This window comes from Cebidichthys violaceus, unplaced genomic scaffold, assembly GCF_023349555.1.
Source record: "Cebidichthys violaceus isolate CVI_PGR_0920_01 unplaced genomic scaffold, fCebVio1.0.p SCAF_9, whole genome shotgun sequence".
NCBI lineage: Eukaryota > Metazoa > Chordata > Actinopteri > Perciformes > Stichaeidae > Cebidichthys > Cebidichthys violaceus.
Window position 1 is genome coordinate 7,275,062 of NW_027176975.1, and position 22,527 is coordinate 7,297,588.

At 42.3% G+C, this 22,527-nt stretch overlaps 1 protein-coding gene across 12 annotated transcripts in view; it reads left to right on the forward strand.

Moving 5' to 3' along the window:
* The first annotated feature begins 15,734 nt into the window (after window positions 1–15,734).
* Window positions 15,735–22,527, forward strand: part of ank1a (ankyrin 1, erythrocytic a) — an 89,063-nt gene continuing 82,270 nt past the window's right edge. For 10 of the 12 annotated variants that reach the window (XM_068704250.1, XM_068704251.1, XM_068704255.1 and 7 more), the window contains exon 1: window positions 15,736–16,575. In XM_068704250.1, the coding sequence (XP_068560351.1) occupies window positions 16,450–16,575 (126 nt within the window). In that variant the 5' untranslated portion in view covers window positions 15,736–16,449. Of the gene's footprint in view, window positions 16,576–22,527 lie in introns of all 12 variants that reach the window. The other 2 variants (XM_068704261.1, XM_068704253.1) reach the window with 2 other exon arrangements.

The following is a 22,527-nucleotide window of genomic DNA, read 5'->3' on the forward strand; positions in this document are numbered from 1 at the left end:
GTTCTTACCCATTGATTTGTGTCATCACAACACAAACTTCATTCTCAGGACGTGAAAACAGAGAACACAAAGAGTAGATGACATTTGCAAATTTGTTTTTAGAGTTTGGTTAATTTTATTTATTTAAAAAAAATATTAGCAATTTAATATTATGTTTTTTTGAAGCCATCGTCCTTTGAAACGGTACACAAAATGGTGCAAATGTGATTTGTATATCTCAAGGTGTAATTATATTTTGTGCTCCAAATAAAATAAAATAAGTAAAAATGTCACTGATGTTGGTTTAAATTATTTTTGTTGCCTTGCGTTATGAATTGTCTTGGCGGTTACTTTTTACATGTGTGCAGAAACAGTATTACACAAGTATGGTCAAACACACACACACACACACACACAAACACACACACACACACACACACACACCCACACACACACACACACACACACACAGATGCACACATGATTTTCTAGACATTAAGGTTTTCCTACAAGGCTCTAAATCTCAGGGTTGGATCTATTTTTGACTGTGCCCGTCACCTGAGTTCTCGTGCAGCTTGCTACACTGTTTTGTATACATAGCTGATGAGCCGCAGCATCTTAATTGTGATGCGAGCGTTAAAGACTGAGTAGAGCATGTCAGGATAAACAACAACACCCCCCCATCTCTCTCCTCTTCAATAAGCCTGCTTTTCTCTGAGGACTGAGCCTCTGGGGGCCCAAGTGAGAACCACATGAGTCTCCCTCCAACGTGGCCTCCTCCTCTATGTCTCTTTCTCTCTCTTAAAAACACACACACGCATACACACACACACACACACACACACACACACACACACACACACACACACACACACACACACACACACACACGCCTAGACATGTGCCTCACCACAGCCTTGTTGTTTCGGTCTTTGTTTGGTACTGCTTCATCTTGTCTTTCTTTCTCTCCTCTCTTGTGCTCCCCTGAAATGGCCCTTCTCTGCTAATGTAATTAGCACTGGTAGAGAAGGGCAGTTAATTACCCACTCTATTTTGATCGGGTAATTAATGTTATGCCAGGAAACAGCAACTGTTTCATTAACATAGCGCTCAAAGCAGTGAGGGGGCAGGGTAGCACCCAGTGGATGCCCGTCTGTGTGTGTGTGTGTTTGTATGATAGATGTATGGACAAACAGTGCATCAACAACTCAGCTCAGACACAGTGAGAGACAGGAGGACTTCAAACTACTGCTGACCCAGTCTGTGGTCTGACCTCGCCAGCAAGTCACTGTTTCTCTCTGTGCTGTCTTTGTCACCATCAAGTGGCACATATCAAAAGAGCTCAGGCTGCCTCCTCCTCCTCCTCCTCCCCCTCCTCATCTCGCTCTCTCTCCCTTTTGATATGCTGTTAATTTGACAAGTTAAAGTCAGCTTTGTTCCCAGCACCTCAGCATTCATCTTGCAGAGTGCTCCTTCTGCCCAGTGGTGCAAGAGCCATATGTTTTCTTCCACATGACTGTTTTGTTGTTGCTGTTGTTGAGGCTGCGGCGGCGCCGTTTACCGTCATCTGATCACAGTTTGGATAAAGACGGGATGAGATGCCACCTGCCACCAAGTCGTTCCACATCACACTGCGTGCACAGCTTCAAAGGAGCATCTAGCTGCTGGGCACATGAGAGCAAACACCATGTCATCTTTCATTATTGATACTGCTTAAGTACTGACGAGTTTCCATGTTTAAGTAACAGTATTGTTTTCCAAACAATAGAGGGAGCATATAGCACAAAATACACCCTTCCTCCCTGGCCTCTCATGGGATATGTTTGTGTTTATATACCCAATTAGCCCTCCGGCCACAGCATGGCCATGCATTAGGCTGACATTAGCCCCGGGTGTATGTAACGTCTGTGTGTGTGTGTGTGTGTGTGTGTGTGTGTGTGTGTGTAAAATACAGTGCACCCCTTTCTCTTTTGAGGCACAATTTCAGGGGTGTGCGTGCCTTATTAGGCAGATTGAGGCAGAGCTTTACAGAGATGGCCCACTGCTTTGTCAAATAGATTGGTAGATTGGCTTCCACACCCAGCCGGTGTCCTTTGCCTTTGGCCCGTCAGTAAAACCGGCATTGTTGCCCATTAGACCACTGGACCCCGATTCCTTTTTCCAAAATGAATCCCCCACCCTTTCTGCCATTCCCTTGGGTGTCAGTAGAGTGGGGTGGCAGATGGGACAGACACAGAGCTGCCCCATGGGACCCCCCAACCACCCCCCCCCCAACAAAATACACACACACACATACACATCTAGGTGCACGCTCGCTCAGACATGCATGCATGCACATATGCATAAGTGCGCACACTCGGCACAGGCAGCAACACATAGCCCCCCCCCCAACAGAAACCTCATCTGTCAGCCTGCTGCTTTTGTCCGGACCACAGGAGTATGTTCTGTGAACACAGAGTGACGTCTCTGTCTCTGCCTCTCAATCTGTGCTCTGTGTACCTGTGTGTTTGTGAGTGAGGGAGACACACAACTGCAGAGAAACAGCTGCATGAGGTGAGAGGGAGAGAGATGTGAGAGATTAAGTATGTTCCTCCTTCTCCCTGATCGCTCATTGACAACTTTATCCAACCTAACAAGTTTTTATTCATTTTTAACATGAGTTTACGTAGCCTACATTACAGTGAAGACACAGATAGGAATTGTATAAATTGCATACTTTTGGTTATAACTGAACATATGGATTAGTTGTACTCCTATATGTATGTACAAATCATTAACAGCAATAGTCGTGTTGTCTGTTGTGCAAATATACTGTCTGTGGCACCCAAGTTATGCTTACTGTGCTATAGTAATTTTACTAAAAGTCTCTTATGATTTCACTTTTTATTCAAGTCGTACCTGTCTTGTTAGTAAATTTGCCCAACATCAAGATTATTCTAATAAAATATGCAGCATGCAGACTATAATGTAGGATAGTGGTTTCTGTCGGTAGGGAAGAGTTTTTATGTCAAGATCTTTCTCCTCCTCTGGGTATAATATTGACAATTAGCCAGATTAGAGGAGTGGGGATGTAATTTGGGCCAAACGAACGTATTGGCTGTTAGGTGTGAGGTGAGAAGGCCCCACACTGGTGATTAATTACAGCCAGGCCGCCTGACAGAGGTGGGAGCTCCCCCGGTGCTGTCTGCAGCCGACATGGAGGGAAACCCAGCCTGGCTAATTGACCCGGCTCCTGTAAGGCCATCCATCAAGCGTGGCCCGAGTGGCCCCGTAAGAAACACATTATTCAGAGGTAAGTTAGTTAACCAACTAGCGCTCAACCGTTCATTAATGGAGTTAGCGCCTCTCTCTGTCTATTTATGCGAACCAGCGCGACGTGAAATGTGCGCTTCACAAAATCAAATGACCAAAACCAAGCGTGTGGAAAGTTGTGTTTTGTTTTTCGTACTGTGATTTTGATTGATGTTTTCATGAGTTGAACACATTTTGGCCGCGAAGTAGCTACTACAGCCAAAGCCCAGAGTATACAGTAAACACGCCATTTTGAGTCTCATGTTTTTGGATAAGCTACGACAGTCTTTCCCAACACGCGCGCGACACAGCCTTGATGCCAGTATTCTTGCTTTTAAATAGGAATATTTGAGGCAATCATTTAAGTTTAAAACGTAACTTATGTGATTTTCAACTGACATTAAAAGACTCAGCATTTATTAAACTCCCTTTTTGTAAAATAACCTGGACAGCAGTGAAGTCCTTATTTCCTCCTCAAAGTGGAGAAACCTGATGTTTTGTAGTCTTCATCCAGTCAAGAAAGAAACCTGCTACACCCTTGTCTTTAAATGTAGATGAGTGACCTTTTAGTCAAAGCTCCATCAAAAACAACCTTATAGTAATACAACCAGATCAATCTAATGTGGCAAATAACCACTTTTTCTGATGGACTATAAATTCTGAATACATTACCATAAAAATTGCTGAAACCATTACAGCCCATTAGCCCGTATGGTGACGGTCAGTCTTCTCTATTATGGGATTTCTTTCCTCTCTTTTGCAAACCTATAGACTGAATAGGAGAGAGAGGTACAGCAGGGTCCAGATCAGCTGTCTGGGTGGTGCGGTTACGGCTAAGTGAAAGGTGGAGAAGGCCTGAGGTCTCTGCTCTACACGCCTGGTCAGGGTCCACATGTGCTTTCACTTGACTTCTTCACCACACATCCCTCCAAATATCTCACAAGAGAAGACATATGGAGACGCGTATTAGAGGATGTTTTGGTGCAAGCAGGGAGAAATGATTTCTCATCCCCAGAAGGTGACTTATCATACTGGAGTCTCTCCACAAATATCTGCCCTCCTCCCTCCCTGTGAGTGTTGCAGAGAGTAATTGCAGCTGGGTCACATCTAGTTGTCACTGTTGACCCTTTGCCAATGAAGTTATAGCTCTGTGTGTGTGTGTGTGTGTGTGTGTGTGTGTGTGTGTGTGCGTGCTTGTGTATAGAGGGGTTTCCACCTTTTTTTGCTGCTCTTAACAGATGTGGTTTACCTTCAAACCAAATTATATATTCAGACTTATAATGGCAACTTTTTTCAGTAATTGTTTAAATTTCAGACGGTGCATCAGTGCTGTTAAAGCATCATCTTCATTCATGCACAGTTTGATTCCTGTGTGTCTGAGGCAGCCCTATAGCGCCCCCTACTTGTAAAAGAGCAAGTTTGTCTGTTTGTGTTCTTCAGCAGAATAGTAAGAGATGCAAATGCACAGCATCTCTTTTAGTCTCTTTTTTTTCTCTCTCGGCGTGATTTGTTGTGAGCGGCTTCATTTGTGTATCTGTGTGTATAATTCTGTCACATCCGGCAGGCCAGTGGTTGCAACATTGGGATAACAACCACAAACAACCGTTTTATATGTCTCACTGTCCTCTGTATACCAGTGTGCATAAATATGCAGGAGGATATCTAATCAAATAAATCCATTCATTAGGAGAGCTGCTGGTATTTCTGCTTTTGCATTAATTACATAGTCATTACCATATCAATTAGAGAAATCAGAGATCATGTAATTAAGGTTTAACCAAAAGCACCTGCTGCCTCTGAGCTGTGTTGTGGTTTGTGTGAGTGTGCGTGCGTCACTCCTAATCTAATCTCTGGCCTTTGACAGGACTCCCCCTCATCAATCCTGAGCTGTCGGAATTCAGCTTCTTTTTGTGTGTGTTGTTTTTGTTTATAGGGGTGGTGGCGGTGTTTGGAGGGGCGTCATGCGAAATGTTGTCATGGCAATCAAATTGATTGGCAGTGACGCCTGATTTGAAAGGAAGAATAGGAGACAGGTGGAAGGAGGCGGGCTGTACATCTAAAGGAACAGATTGGGACAAAGTGAGGACTCGCTGGGTGTCAGGAGGGGAGTCCCTGTCTGTTTTGGCTCCGGTTGTACCTTGTAAAAGATAACCAGTAATTACTCTAACGGTCCACACAGAGAGTATTCTAGTTCTCTGCGGTTTCAAGGTTTGGAACAATACTGCCAGATGTTCTTGTATTTTGTTTTAATGTAACTAAACGGAATATAATGTTTAAAAAAGTGTAGTATTAATACGAACACGTTTCAGAGGCTCCAGAGGGACAATGTGTGCAGGGAGTGTTTTGTAATGTTGGTTGGCCACATGTGAGGAAAAGATGGATGGAGCTGAGAGGAGGATGGAATAATTATTTTAATGAAGGGGTCAGAGGAAGCTATGTGTAAGGAATCATGGGAAGATAAATACACAGGAAAAGAGACAGAGTAGGAGAGGAGATGAGGAATGAGAGGAGGGAGGAGCGAGGGGAACGGAAAGGGACTCGGGGGGCGGGGGGGGGGGGGGACTGACATCAGCCTCCGGCCTCCTCCTCCTCCCCTGCACTTCCTGTTCCATTTCCTTTCTTCTCTTAATTCTCCCTTTTTGCCCCTTTCACTTTTGTCAGTCTTACCTGTTTTCTTCATTAAGGTCACCTCTACACCTATGTACACACTGTGCCTGGTCAGTTAAGCTCTATTGATTCAAAGAGCTAAGAGAAGAAAAAAAATCCAGTTCAAGAACTTTATACTAGATGATTATGATCAAACAACATAGGAGGAGGATTTTTTTGCTTAGTTTTAGTGCATAAGCTTATAAATTAGACTTTACATTATTGCTGACCATTTCCTGAAGCTTTTTTTTTTGTCCAGGAAGCCATCACTTTATGAAACTGAACATTTAGCCACATTCTATTTATCTATTGTCAAAGTTACATTATTGTCATTTAGCAATGTAGGTACAAAAAGACACTTTCGAAAACGTGTGTCTGGTTGGTACATTTGTAGTGGTTTATGCGTCCACCATCCCACTCAATATTCCACCATCCCACAGTTGGGATGTTTTAAATGCTAGAAATAGAAGTTATCTATCTCAAGCTAGTGCCAAGTGTGTGCAAGTAGATTTTCACACAATACTACCATGAAGGCATTGGCTGTCTGGTGAAAACTTTCACATTTTAAATGTAATGTAATTACATAAATAGTAAATGGATTTAAAACATCCACCAGTATGGTTTATTCAGGAAATGAAAAGCTGTTTTGTTGTTTGGATTTGATTGACAGTAACACTGGCCCTCCAGATCGTGTTCCCTGATTGGATGCCCTTCGTGTTCCCATCATCTCCCCTGTGTGTGCCAGCTAACAATCAAGGTAGTAAATATTTTCACCCTCGACAAAATAGATTCCATTTTTTTTTATGTATTGGACAAAAATAGTATGTGACCAAATTAGTATGTTTCTGACCATAAAGACATTAAACCACAGCATTTTGCATTTCTTACATTCCATTAATCAGGTTTTTCTTAGGACATACGTTAAGTTGGAAGACCAGTGACAAGAAAACAATAAAGAAGATATGAAGACACAGTTGTTCCATAACAAATGCTTGAATTCCATCAATCACCTCTTGTAGTGTTTCTACCCATTAGTAGATTATCAATCAGAGAGGTTCAGACAGACTCACTTAGCACCTCAGAGTTATCCATTGATCAGAGCCATGTTCATTCAGAAGTCATGTGCACTATGACGCCACTAGATGGCAGAAATAAACTGGATAAAGGGTTAGTCCCTCAGCGGTTGCCTCTTCATGTTTTTGACAATCACGCTCAGCTTCCTCTTCAAATGAATCCTCTGAATGTTCAATCATTGGTCAGGCACCATGTGGAATTTGTATTTTGGGCACTACAAGCTGAGTCACTTCTCAAAGCTTTTTTTTTTTTTTTTTTTTCTCTGAATTTCTCTCCAGAGATTTAAAATCCCATACTGTAGTTTGTTTACATAATGAGAGATGAAATAGTGCCATCTATACAAACTGGGTTTTCACAGACAGTTTGCCTGCTGTGCTCAACCTACAGCTGTTGTACTTCATAGATGGCTGTTTCTGTTGTTTGTGGTCAGGAAGACTCCCCTAAATGGTTTACAAAGACGAGGGATTTCAAGCTGAGCCTCCTTTTGTAACTGATCAGGAAATTCTGCAAACTCATCACATCTCCTCTTTACAGTAAAAAGATAGTGGCAGTTATCCAATTGTTTTTTCAAAGGAGATATTTGCACATCCAAAGATCTCTGATGCAGGTTGGTTAGAGAGTATTACTTTAGTCTTGAGAGAATATTTAGAGCACTGCTCTTGCTCCGTATCACAATTTATTGATCATACTAACATTTGGCTTCGTCACGAGTGTTTTACACAATTATTACAACATTGATCTCAAATAGATAATGGTCCGCTCACTCTGTTTGCACTGGTTTGGGACAGCTATCCTCCTGTGGGAGTGTCTCTCAATAATTGACAATCTGCCAGATTATGTTTCACATATGGATAAATTAAATAAAAATGATATTAAAAGAAGAGAGTTAGACACCAAAACACACACTTAAGTTACAGAAATTGCATTACTGATGAATTAAAGCATCGGCCTTCCAGCTTTTACAAGTCATTCAAAGTGGTGTAATAGTATGCACTACTTGCATCTTGAGTATCATTAGTAGGTTTATAAAATCCCCAGAGTCCGTTGAGCATTACATGCCATGGTATCTCAATGTTCAATCTTCTTGGGGGATAGAGTTTGCAACTTAAATATCCAAGTATTTCATCGATGTTGCCACCTCTCTTTGGCAGAGTCACCTTTGCGATGCCCTGGCACCTAAAAGATGAGATATCATGTCATTGGAATGAACTGCTGGGTAATCTTATCTTCCAAAAATGCAAAAAAAAATATGTTTTAATGTAAATTTCATGACATAAGCGGTGGAGTCCGTCAGCATTTGCAGTGTAAGGCTCACAGCTGACTTAAAATAGTAGACGGTGTGTTGAGCCATTTTAAACCCATGAAATGCTGATTTTTAATACATTTGGTAAGAAATGTCAATATTAACACAAGCATTAATGTGTTTCATCACATTTCAGTCCATAAAAAAAAACACAAGACAAGTGTGCAGTACCTCTTTTTTAATAACCATGCCCTGTCTGTGGCAGTTGGGGGTAAAGGTTGCACTAAACGTAATGATGTGTTTCTTAACAAATATCCAGAGGGACCGAAACGTTAGCATGATCAATACATTTTTATGCTGAGCAAGAGCTTTGTTTGGGATCTTTTTATCTCAAGACTCGAGTGACGTATTTGTTACAGTCACTGGACAAAATCCCTTAAAATGGCCAGTTGAGAACAAAGCATGGCTTTGCCTTCGCACTGCTGCGCTGTGCTCTGACAGATCCTCTTTACACAACAGCAGTGATTGTCAATCTGCCTAAGGCCATTGCCATTCCCAGTTGGTGTGTCGGTGAAATTCACTGCTGACTCTGCGGCTTTGAGACCACTCTGAACTGCTGTTCACACCACCGAGCTGGTGATGGTGCAGCGTCAGTAACACTCGTGGCATATTTACACTGAACTCTGATCTACGTACTTCCCTAGAATCCAGAGCCAAATCAGATGAGGTGGCAGGCTGCCTGAGCCGCGACACAGTTTGGACATGAAGCCTGCCCTTGGTCTGTTACCTGCCATATGGCTTTCCCAATCAGTGTTCTCTCTGCTGGTGCAGTGCCAGCAGAGAGAGAGAGAGAGAGAGAGGGAGGGAGAGGGAGAGATCTTTCCAAAGGAGCGTTTCAGGTCTCCGAGCTAACCTGCTCTATCCTGCCTTCATGCTTTACTAGCCAAGTGTCAGGAGGGGAAGGATGACTGCAAAATGTCCACCAGACACTACACTTGCTGAGGGTGTACAAAATAACAACAATGCGTTGCAATACACGACTGAGCAGTTGACTCTGTCAGAGATGTGTTGATTCAACTTTATGGTAATTTCTGATAATGTAGTTTGAGTTGTTGGATTGCATTACGCTCATAATAGACGTTTGTTGTCATAATTCTCACCTCCTGTATTGACGGAGACCTGGGCTTAAACAGAAATACTTTTACATATATATGACACATTGCATAATTTGTTTTGTATCAATTCTCTTTCAGTTAGTTTTTTTTAAATATTGTTTAGTCAATACAATTTTAACAAAATAAAGAAGAAAGAGAGCCCATTCCATTTTTTTCCCAGAAGACATCTTTAATTTGTTTAATGTTTGATTGTCCAAAACCCCCAAATTCTCTATTTCTAATGATATGAACCAGATATAAGCCACAAATCGTTACTGGAACTGTAACTGGAACCGGGGAACGTTTGTCATTGTTGCTTCATGAATAGCTTGCATGATTAAAAGCTTATCAAAACGGTTTGTGTACACAAATTCACTGCTAAATACAAATTTCAGTGCTCATGTTCACATGGAATTAGTTTAATCCTGCTCATTTGGACACGTGATTATATCTGAACGGTGTGTTCTCTTGTCGGAGCAACACTGAGCTGTGCAGTCCTGTGGTGTTGCTCTTACTTGGCTATGTGCTGCAGTGCAGTGTTGAGCTCTGCTGTGCGTGTATGTGTGTGTCTACAGCCACTAGCAGTACCGCAAGATGAGCCTATGGGGGGCACTGTGATCCATGGTGTATTCAGTATTATGGATTAGTCCCACCACACATGTTCTATTTGTCCGGTTAGTCTTGTAATTTTCGCCTGTAAAATATCACAGATGTTTGCTGTTGTAACTGGTAACTTGTTTTCATTTTTGTTGGTTGATTAAAGGCTCCGACATGAACAAATTTCAACAGCAGGGTATTACCAAGACCCTTCATGTTTGACTGTAGACTCATGCAGCAAATATTCCTGTCTCTCTTTGTCGCAGTACCCTCTAGTAATCAATAGAGGGCGCTGCCTCACTTCTAGTCTTCCCTCAATGTTTCTCCAATTGATCTTTGGTGACGACCAACCATAATCTGTTTCACGTGGTTAAAAGGGCAGTGATATGATCCGTTGATCCACTTGAAATCATAAAATAGTCCACAGTGTTCATCCATACTGTAGTAGCAACAAGGTTTTTTTTTTAAGTTCATCCCATCATCTCATCTTGGCTGATAGTGACTAACACGGCTGCTGTTAAAATAACTCTATAAACCACAGTTGATGGTGCAGAGGATGGCACAGGCCTGCAGAATACTGTATCTCACTGTAGGCTGTGGACTTCTGCCAGAAAACACACTAGAGACTCAAATATTGAGGAGGATTGAACATGAGCGGCATAGTAAAAACCAGCAGCATCTGCTGTATCAGTACACGAGCTACTGCTGCGGCTGATGTGTTAATATGCAAAGCAATAAGAGGCATTAGCTTCCTGTCATTATGACTAAACTGATTTCATGAAGTGTTTGTTTGAGAAATATTCTCCAGACCTGTGCATCCTTGTGACCTGTCCCTGATGATGAGGTTGACTAAATTAGAGCAGGAAATGAGAATATTGTCCCAAGGGTTTTACCTGTGGTGTGGGTGTACATTTTCTGTAAAGCTGACATTTACTGTCAAGAATGACTGGCTAGAAAGTTCAGTCCAAGGACAGTGTACTGTACATACAGTGTTAGCACACGCTTGAGCAACAGAATGCGGTATTTCAAGACAAGGAAACTTATCTGCTTCCAGGAAACCGTTGCAGCTTCAGGATCAAGCTGAGACATGGCAGTAAATCGTACAACAAATGTGTTAAACATGATGTTATTTTTTTGGGTGTAGCGTGCATCTTTGAGTTGGTTGTTGTCAAAGGAGAAGGTTTTAGCTGCGAAACTCCAGGCTCCGGTCCATCTCCTCCGTCGGACCCTTTTCTGGACGCTATTGGTCAAAGGGAGGCAACGTTTCTTTTCTAAAGCAGTTGATTGGACTTGTTTAGAGTTAATTGAACTTCTGGTCTTTTCAGGTCTTTTTAATGAATGGCTGTCTTGGCTAAGAACTAGATACCAAATTTTGAGGCTTAGCTTTGGCCAGGTGAAATTTGTAATTCTTTTAGCTGAAAATATTGGTTAGCCATAGTGTTAATCGCTTGTAATGAATTGACTTGATCTAAATTTTGCCATCAACTAACAAAATTGTGTTGGCTGCTCTCTAATAGACATTGCTAACTTATATGACTATTGGGCAACTTTCTGCACACTGATGTGTTTGTTCAAAGTTATCAAATATATGATATATATATATATAATATCACAGATGTTAAAAAGGGTACCGCATTTCTAGCCTGGCAGGTGAAGACCAGCTGAAGACATGCAGCTGATGTTTGGTGCAGAAACATCCTCAGAGATGCTTGAAAGGTGGGACACATCCTGCAAGCCTTTGGTCATTGAAGAGGCGAAACACTTGACTTCATCAGCTGACGGCCGTTCGCTTGTGAGAGCAGCTGAAAAGCTTCCACATGATGACACTAAAACCAGAAAGAATACATGGGTGACTTTAATGTTCATGGGAGCTCATTGGCACTGATGCTCTTTATTACTTTGTCTCCTTTATTACCTGTCAGACTGGGATAGTAGATATGTTCTCCCTGCTGCTGCGTCACTCTCTGTTGCCTACAGCTGGACGCAGAAGGGTCCAAAGAAGCCCCACTGATACTGTGGACAAACTTGTGCCTTTTTAAAACGGTCTGGTAGCTTTTTATGTCTTTGCTATTTGTCCTCAACACTAACTGTCTCAACATCTTGGGAATGAGGGCTAGATTAATTTGATATAAGTTAGTGTGGAGATATTTAAAAGTACATAATTATACAAACCTCTGTTGGGTAGCAAAAGTAGTTTGCCTTTTTCTTATATAATGGTCTCATTATTGTCACATTGTGATATGTTGTGCTTTGCTGCAGCATTAAGTGAAAGAGAGGGTCAGCAGCTGTACCTCCTACGCAGGACCTACACATACTACATTGTTGAGGACAAACTTCTCCTTAGCTGCCTTTTGATGAACTATTTAAATCCCACTTCATGTCTAGTCCGTCCCTTGAAGAGTCCCTTGCCATGCTGCACCTTTGTGCAGACAACTGTATATAACAGCAACTGGGACCACTGGAGTTTATGAACTGACGGTCAGATGTTTAGGTTTCACCTGCCAGGCCATACATGTGAGCAATAAAACAATTTCAGTCTTGGTTATGTGGATGGATGTGAAATGCTAGCAAGATTGCCAAATGTCAACATGCAAAAAGTTATTTTCTCAACAAACTTGGTGAAGCAGAATGAGAACCTTGTCATTGGCAGTTCCATTGAGAGTGGTTCAAATGGTGGCCTACACAATGTGCCTTTTGTTTTTACCAACCTACATTGTAATTACATTGCTTATTGTGAATTTATATATTTTAATATATAAATGTGCCCATCGTATTTTTAGGAGAGACAAAATATTTTATGCGAGATGTGATAAATGGATCCTCTTCAGTTCTTATAACAATAGGTTATTTGCTAAAAGAGAATGGTCTTCAGAATGATTTATCAAAGTCAGACTCTTGGTGCTAGATGCGAAAATATTGAGTACATGCTTACACTCGGGGTGTAAAGTGGCAATACATGTCTCCATGTATTGTTTAAAAAGCACTGTAAGGTGTTAAATGACATTGAGTGCTGTAAACCCAAGTCTGACTCGTGTGGACCTGTGTAAACACCGGGCCAGAGTGTCCCTTAGCTCTTTTTGAGTTGATTTAACAAAAGTATTTTGCTGTGGCTCTTGAACTGTTACATGACTGTCTGTGTTTCTATCCAGAGGGTCTGGATTTGATAGTGGGGTTACGTACAGTATGCTTCCATGTGTTGAATAGGCTGCCCCTTTCTCCTTTCACTGTGGTGAGTTTGCATGTGGGTGTGCGACGGTGTATGTGTGTGGCTCTGTCGTATTTCGTCACTGTTTTTAGAGGAGCACTGGAGCGGCTAACATGCTGGCGGGTGCTGGCCGTCACACTGAAGAGAAGCCGGGCAGTAGCTGTGTGTTTCTTTCTCCCCCCAGGTCCACACAACCTGTCCCTTTTGTGTCCCAGGCAGGACCACCCCAGGGACAGTTAATGTACACTGGGTGCACTCTAAAACACAAAAATAGGCTTGTGTGTGGTTTTACAGTCCATTCCAGTATTTTAGCATGTTTCAGCATGTCTGAAAACTATTTCTGTTAAGAAACTTGATTTCATTTGGTTGTACTTAGCTCCACCCTCTCGTGACACTTCTGTTTGCAAAAAGCCAAGATGACGACGGCCGAAATGCCGTACACCAGACGACAAAACTGTAGTCCACAAACCATGGGTCACCATGACTACGTCCACTTCTTGTATACAGACTATGGTCACTTCTGATGTTTATCCTGTTTAAATACAGTATAACAAGTTAAGTACACTGGGCTGTTGGTTGATTGGTGGGTTTATGTCATGGTTCTTGTAGCTGATGTTGGGGTTATATTACTAACATCCGTTTTCCAAAGCAAAACCTACGTTTTTTTGATTGACTTATTAGCCATTGGTTTCCATTGCATTTCAGTATGGAGCAGTAATTAGAAGTTACTTCATTGATACACGGTAATACAGTCGCATTCGGTGCGTACTTTAAAAACACGTCCTTGTCGCTGCATCCAATGAAATTCATGTCATGTTTGAAGGTTAGCAGCCAAATAACGCAGCATCATAAAGAAATTGAAACAGGTGTTTGAAACGGGGCCTTCTGTCAAAGCAGCAACCATGTTGCTTGTCAGTATGTGATGGGTGTGGGACGCCCTCTTCTCCACTGGGTCTCTCCAGGTTCAGCCTCAGATGATCCAGCTACTATACCTAAGTGGTCCCAATGGCTGTGTTAAAAATCCACTGTAAATCTGCCCCTCCATTAGCTGAGCAAGAGTATATAGCATAACAAAACCAATTTAGTTGGCTAAGCAAAAACCTCCTTATTACCAGTGCAGTCGGTCCAACTGGTGAATCATTTAGGCACATTCCCAGGAGTTCGATATTGTGATGGATATCTTGCCACAGAGCTGCCAGCCTGTCAGTATTTGTGTTTGTTTGTGTCATAGCTGGGCCACATGAGTGAGTGATTTGTGTAGTAGCATTGCAGACAGAAGGCAATATCACCAGTCCTATTCATTAGTATGCTGCAGTATAGAGAGAGAGAGAGAGCTGCTATCCGATCAGGGGAAGCCTTGGCAGGAGTGCAGAGGAAAAACACAGGGAAAGACATAAGTACAGAGATATGGACAGGAAGCAGCAGATAATAAGTAAAATGTACAAGGAATGGCCCTAAAAGATTATTAATTATCTTAATTTTGTCAACATATTTTTCTCTTAAATAATATGCACAGCCAAGAAATAGCCTGATTTTATTTTTCTTAAGAGCACTTTTCATTCAAATTGGGTTCAATATCATGAGTCATTCAACTGATAACTGTCAGAAAAGACCTGATAATTAGCTGTTAAAATGGGAAACAAATGACAGATTGATAAAATAGGATGTTGTGATAATATCCTCCTTGCTTTTGTACATTTGCCTATGTTATTCTCTAAAATTACTAATGAGGGGGAGAACAAATAAGCCAGAAATTAAGATGTGGCTGCAGAATACTCTAATAACCATCATTCACCAGCTGTCCCACCTGTGTGTGCGTGTGTGTGTGTGTGTGCACTGAAGTACGCGTGGACTGTGTGTGTGTCTACTGTATCAGTGTGAACTGTACATGTGATGTATAGTGAGCTGGGCAAAGAGAGATGTTAAACGATATTTTTTGCCTGCGTCAGCAGCATTGCAGGGGAGAGGGGAGAGGGGGGGGGAGGAAGAAGGAGGGAGGGAGGGAGGGAGGGAGGCAGAGCAATACCAGTAAACAGGTGCCGACTCCATCAGCTCCTCTCCCCCTATGCACCTCTTTCTCACTGCGCACATATACACACATGTATTACACATGAACACTGTAACACAAATGCCACTTATGTTATAATGCATATATTTCTACCACCTATTGTCTTTTATTGTATGAAAAACTACAACGGGATCAGGGAAGGAGAAGAATACGAATGTCGGAAGCCAGAAAACGAAGTCAATAAATCAAAGCTTTTAATGTTACTGTATCACCCTTTTCAATAGATGTTCAGGGGGCGATGTGGAAATAGCCTTTTATTGCACACAGCCTCACTCTAATAAACACAAGCACACTGCACCAACATCTTTGCACGGATACCAATCCGGTCTGCTGCAGCGCCTAAACGGTAGAGAGGGAGAAGGGAGCAGAGAGAGGGGGAGAGAGTACACGAGTAAGAGGCAGGTTCTTTTTTTCCTCATGCATGTTTTAGCTTTTTTTTTTTTATTTCCTCTGGTCTCTGTGTGCGAGTGAGTGTGGTGATGACGGGTTCCCTGTGCAGCCTAGCGATCCTCCACAGATGGACACACAGCAGGACTATGAGATACTGAGAAATGAAATACAGGAAAAGGAAACAAAATCAATGCAAAGAAGGAGAGTTGACTTTGATTCAAAGCTGCTCAGCTCAGGCTATTCCTCAATTGACTGTCAGTTCATCCCCTCTTGAATTTGTTGGAGGGAAGGGGGGGTCGAAGCAGTTTGACAGAATGTCAAAGCAGTGAAGGGAAGAGAGATGCAGAGAATGAAAACAAGTCGAAAAGAAAGAAAACCTGTTTGTTCACTGTTATTTACCTTTTTCCTCTGCGCAGAGAAAGAGGGAGATCAGAGAGGAAGGCAGCAGAAAAATTGAAGGAGGGAAGTGTGAGAGAGAGAGAGAGAGAGAGAGAGAGAGAGAGAGAGAGAGAGAGAGAGAGAGAGAGAGAGAGAGAGAGAGAGCAGCGTTGCAGTAGCATCCCACAGCAGACGGCTGAGGACTGCCGATGTGTGTGTGACTGCACTGCTGAAGAGGAGGAGGAGGCGGAGGCAGAGGGTGAGCACGCTCGCAGACTCTGCAGGGCCATAGAGGAACACAGAGCAGCAGCGGCAGCGCGAGTGTTGGCCGGCACCAGGTAGAAGTCCCAGCGCTGTCGCCCCGCGGACCACCGCCGTAGGATCGGGACACGCCAACGCAGCCCAGACCTCCACTACCAACGCCATGGCACAAGCCGCCAAACATCTCCGCAAGAACAAGGATTTAGAAGCCCAGCTAGAGCAGGAGCGCAAAGAGAAGGAGGAGGAGAGGGTCAAAAAGAGGAGTCGCTCACGGGATAAAAAGCGCAAGGTACTGGGACTATTCTCAGGTGGGGTAGTCAGGGGTGGGGTGATGGGCTTAGGGTGGAGAGGGAGGGCTGGCCGGAGAGGGGGGCAGGAAGGTTGGACGCCCCCCCCCCCCACCCCCCCCTTTCTTTCTCTGTCATGCTAAGCTGTGTTCAGGGGTGCCGGGGCACACATGGAAACTCAGTCATGAGTGTGTTTCTACTGTGTGTACACACAGTCTCCCTGGCACACTTGTATGTCCTGTGCATACAGACTAGGGGAAACGGTACAACACACTGCATGCTTTCCTTCTCCCCTTGACTGCTTTATTCCTGCTTTTATTGACCGTCCTGTCTAAGCCGTCTGATAAGGCAGTGTAGTACTCTACCTCTCACTGTGACTCTGTCCCTCTTCACATCTCTGTCTCATTCTCTCTCTCTCTCTCTCTCTCTCTCTCTCTCTCTCTCTCTCTCTCTCTCTCTCTCTCTCTCTCTCTCTCTCTCCCTCTCTCCCTCTCTCTCTTTCTTCATACTGCGGTATGGTGTCAGTGAGCAAAATTTCACTACAGCACTAATTATTCACGAGGACAGTGAACTTGCCAATTTCCTCAAAACAGTCTGTACTCTTTTCAGCTTTTCCTCTATATGTCATTTTAATTACTGCAGAGCAATACCTGCAGACTTGTGTTTGACTGAGAAGTCCCAGGCAGAGCTGGAGTGACTGGCAGGGCTCGTTGTAAACAATAAATCTCTGCTCCGCCAGTCATCGCCTGCAGGGACATATCACCAAGCTGCCGAGTCGACTTTATTCCTCTGGCCTCTTGTTGGATTTTCACTCAAACTCATTAATGATAATGAATCCTCCGCAGATTGTGCTGTTGTGTATTGGTGGGAAATTGGTCCTCCGCAACCAAGAGCGAGTCCAGCCGCCCTGCGAGTCTGCACCGTGCCAGGCTGGCTGTAAACCAATCTGATGCTGATGCAGTAGAGACAGTGTTATGGACAGACACACAGTACAGCTTCCACTTTCACAGAGAGGGGAGGCAGGGCTGAAAGGCTAGTGTAGGGATTGGATTTTTTTTTGTTGTTGTTATGCAAGAAAGAAAGAGAGGGAAAGGTGATGGGACTCAAATACACCTGAAGTAGCTGTCTCTCAGGAGGGGTTTGCTCCTCTGCTCTTTTTGTAGAAGAGTCGGATGCAATCGTTTCATCACAGACACACACATGCCACCTCTCTGTCTGTCAATGACTGACATTAGTTACTGTACGGCTTCGCCAAATTCTCCACCTTTAACCTCTCTTGATTCACTGATCAACGTTTGGCTATAAAGACCAGGAGTGTGAAAGTAGGTGCTGAGATGCTTGTGTCGGTGCGTTTTATGCATGTGTGTAAGTGCAGTATATTCATGTCTGGCAAGATGAGATTCAAGAAGCTGCTCGAACGGTATGGATGAGGCAAGGATAAGATGTCTGGCGAGGGTACTAATGCATCCCAACTTTGACTGAAAGTGTATGGTTTCAGAGGATCCCATATCACTTACGTAACGATGCAGCTTAAGTCTTTCAAATAAGCTTCCTGACTCCCCTCCAGCTCCCCCTCCCATCCTCGCTTCCTTTTTTTAACACCAGCTTACGTCCATTCCTGGTTTCTGGGGCAGATGTTAACACTGGGGGAATTCTCTCTCTTTCTCTCCAGTGCCCTCTTTGTTTCCTCTGTGATGCCTGCAGCTACGTAGTCAAATTCTACAGTCTGTAATTCAAGAAGTTTCCCGATATTGCATGGGGGTTAACCAAACCGAGCCACACTTGGTTGTTTTCTTTCTTTGCCATTCGACCGCTGTTTTTTGGTATTTGTCCCATCAGCTGTCTTGTGTATCGACCTGCACCTCGGAGTGTCCCTATCCTCGCGGAGCAGGCAAGGTCAACACTTTTCTCTGTGACAGAACCACTTTTTATTTTTATTGAACCACCTTATACATTTTGCTCGCATATACCAACACTCACGCACACATACCAGTTTGTTTTTTTTAATCATTTTGTTAGCAGCAAACCAGGCTTTTGTTATGCAAGCTTCATTTTCCTTCCTTACCGGAGGCCTTTCAACCATTTATCCTGCACAATTTATATCTATAATTTCAACATTTATTGTGAGTTATTATATGAAGAAATTACTCTTTACTTACATGACCAATATTGTCAACTTATTGTGGTTGTGCTTCTTGTGTACATTCAAATGGATGGTCTTTCTAAAATAGAAAGCGTTTCTTTATGGTCTTTAATTAAATATCTTTTCAATAATTGTAGAGTTGTTCTTTTCACCCATAAAGGAGGCTACTATGACACCCTGCCTGCAGACAGTGAAACTATTCAATCATTTTCATGTTCTATGATCTAACTGCAGTGAGCCTTTCACCATGTCCAGCTTTTACTTTGTTGTACCCCAACGACATCATGCGATATGGTGCCATGACGTTTCCTTTTCTGACCCTCCTTGGTTCATTCTTTTTTGGTCCAGTTGGTCCTATGGCCTCTAGGGGCTGCTAGCTGGGCTTTTGATTCACTCATCCTCTTGTGTGCTCCTTGTGGCTGATGTATGTTGGTGTTTTACATGATTATATCCATCCCTGTGGGGAAACAAATCTGTGTCCGCTGATGAATGTCCAGAGTCTTAAAGCCAACAATTCATCATCAAAGGATGAAAGTGCCATTTAATTGGCTTCATGGTGTAGTGGTATTATACAGCACAGGTCAGTTGCTGAGCAGTGGCTAATGCTGTCCTCAAATTACTTTTATTGATGAGTTTGCTCCTCTTGAAAAATGAGCATTGTCAGGATGTGAACAAAGCCCTATTGTCCTAGTCAGCACCTATTTTCACCTAATTCTATATGTAGGTTTGCGTCCACATCTGAAGCGGCTTTAGTGTGAAGTGATCTAGCTGGCTAGAATGTTCCTGAAGTATGAACTAGTGCTTTGCTGTGTTTGTATTGTTTGTCTCATATCAGCATGACAGACAAAAATGTGTCTGTGCAATTTTAATTTTAGGCTGTTTGCACATTTAAAGATTCAGGATTATTCCAAGGTCACAAATGTATACCTGGCAGTTATTTCCAAAACGACTGAAGATTTGCGCTCTTTACATATTGGCTGCTCAATGAAGAATCAATGTATTTCCCATCATGACATACATTATATGCAAGTTAGAAAACGGTACAAGTACAATTTTAAAATTGGTAATATAGTTAAATTAATCATCCAACATCCAATTACAAAGTCTTGACAAAACAACAAACTAAATTTGTCTTGTGAGCTGGTAGTAAAAGCCATTCATTCTTTCAGTTGGATTTTCAATGACCCCGAGGGTGTCTATGTCAGGATATATGTGAGCAGTATTTTTGTATGCAACATTATGAATTTCTCTCTGGTGTCATTTGCCATTTGCTCATTTAGTAGGAACATGTTTTAGTTTTGAGTTTCAGTGAGTTTTAATCTGGTAACTATTTTGACATGGGAATGCATATGTAAATCTCTTTATATGCACCTATTACTGTTGTTGTGATTAGGACTGCAACCAACGTTGAATTTCATAATAATCAATTGGCCATTTTTTAAATCTTAAAAAATGAAGATAAAAAAAATCAGCAAGAGGCTGGAACCGGTGAATTTTTGGAATATAATATTTAAAACTGCATTTTTTTTTCTTCCAGCAAATGTAAACAGTGTGGCATGCAGCTGTTTCTTACAAAACAAGTGTTAAAATGATTTTTATATAATCTGACAATTATTTCCTTTTTAAAAAAATAATTTCCTATCCCAAGGTGATGTCAGGTGTTTTGTCCAAACAAGATATTACATTTTCAGGAATTTACTTGTATGTATGACTAGAAAAAGCAGCAAATTCTCACATTTGAGAAGCTGGAACCATCCAATGTGAAAAAATGAGACAAACAACTAATGGTTTAATGAGTCTGTTCGATGTAGCTCAAAGGTCATCACTTGTGTGCACTTCTTGTTTCTGTTAAGTCAAGCTTTTCTGTTACTTGTAAGGCAGTGAAGTGCAGAGGAAGAGTCATGGCAGCTGAGGACTGACCACTTAGTGGTGCTGGTACTTGGACTCATCAATACAATCAGTCTGGTCAGATGCACTATGACTCCTTTGTTGCTTTATACAGTCTGGCACTCAGAGGTGTTGGCTGCAGCTGTATATTGCAGCCCATCAGGCATCTTAAAGGTAAAAATCAGCCGCATAGACTCTCAGGTTCCCTAAACGGTAGCCATGGTGCAGGACTGTGCAGCTAACATGGCTGCCAGCGAACATTGCAACAGTGAAAGTGCTATCTAAGTGCTATCTCCATCTTCATATAAAACAGAGGTGGCAGCAGTGGATCAGCATTCCAGCCTTGTCTCTGTCTGCCCTCCAAAATCTCTTACCCTCTGTGTCTGAACAGGAAGCAGAGCCTTCACTGAGGTTAATGTGTCGGTGTCTGAAACAGATTGGTGCTGTAGGTGTTGATGCTGTGTTTATATGTGTGTGTTTTAGTGTGTGTCCAGGTTTGGTGCAGTGGATTAGGGGTGCTGCAGCAGTGACTAAGCCCATCAGAGGCAGCTCTAGCACCTGTCTGCCTGTCTGCTTACCTGTACCTTTACTAGCTACTGTGATTAAAGTTATGAATTTTCAATGAAACATTCTTTAGGTCAAACTATTGGCGGATGGTAATTCATTTCATTATCTGCTGCTACAACATGTAAATCGTTTTTTATGTGTGTGGATGTTTGTCTCTCATCTGGAACTTGGCTTCAGTCGATATCTGTTTCAGTCTCAAACAGTGGCCTATTACTTCACCTCTTCTGAGAGTCATTAGAGGGATGTTGGCTGGTCCTCCCATTAAGGGCTGCAACTAATTATTATTTTGTTATCAATAAAACTGAGGATTATTGTACTATTTAAAGAATATAAGAATGTTTTGAAATATTGGGGAATACGCGTATTCCCTTCCGTGCTGATAGTTACATGAGAAGATCAATACCACTCAAGCTGCAGGGCGAGTTCTTGGCCCGAGCAATAACTTCCTGGAGTCACTAGTGGTTGCCTGGCAACCTCACAGTGGGGACCACAATTCAGGAAGTCACTGCTCCCGCCAAAACCCACCGTAACACTGACACTTACCGTTTTTACACTTTGTTTACTGTACAGATTAAACAAACAAGATATGAGTGTTAATCAGTGAGGTGCTGGTAGGTGGATGTTTTACCTTTGCAAAGAGCCAGTCCTGCTGTCACCCTATTTCCAGCCTTGAGAGAATGAAAAGGGAGACCTCGTGTGTCCAATACACTTGCATATTCATAGAGATTTTTGAATTAGGGATGTCAAAGTGGAAAAACTCATATTGGATAGAAAATGGTATTCAAAGTAGATAAAAATAAGAGGGAGAAATTTGATATTTTTACTTTCACTTTTCTGCTGTTGGGGTTTTCTGGAGCCAGTATGTGGTTGCTGCATAACTGCCTTTTTTTATTTCCACATAGATATATGGCTGGACAAAATAGATAAATTAAATATAGCAATATTATTGACCAAATACCTCTATCGATATTGTAGGTTTGAACATTGGTGCGTTTACATGAGAGGATATTTTTGATAGATAATCATCAGTAACGTGGATGTATTGACAAGTGTGGAAAGGAAATTAATAGGCTAGTAAGTACAGAAAATCACTTTACTGTTATGAAGACTTTAATGCTCTTATGCCATATCACGATATTCAAAATGTAAGATTATATCAATATAATAACCTAAGCCAAGACTAAGCCCAGCCTTAGTCTTGGGTTTAAGATTGCTATTAAGTTAAGATTATGTTTTGTGTGTGTGTGTGTGTGTGTGTGTGTGTGTGTGTGTGTGTCTGCAGCTCAGGTGGCCCTGTGAAAACCCTTAGACAGATGACTCAGCAGGCCTGGCTGAAGCACTCACTCATGTTGATGGA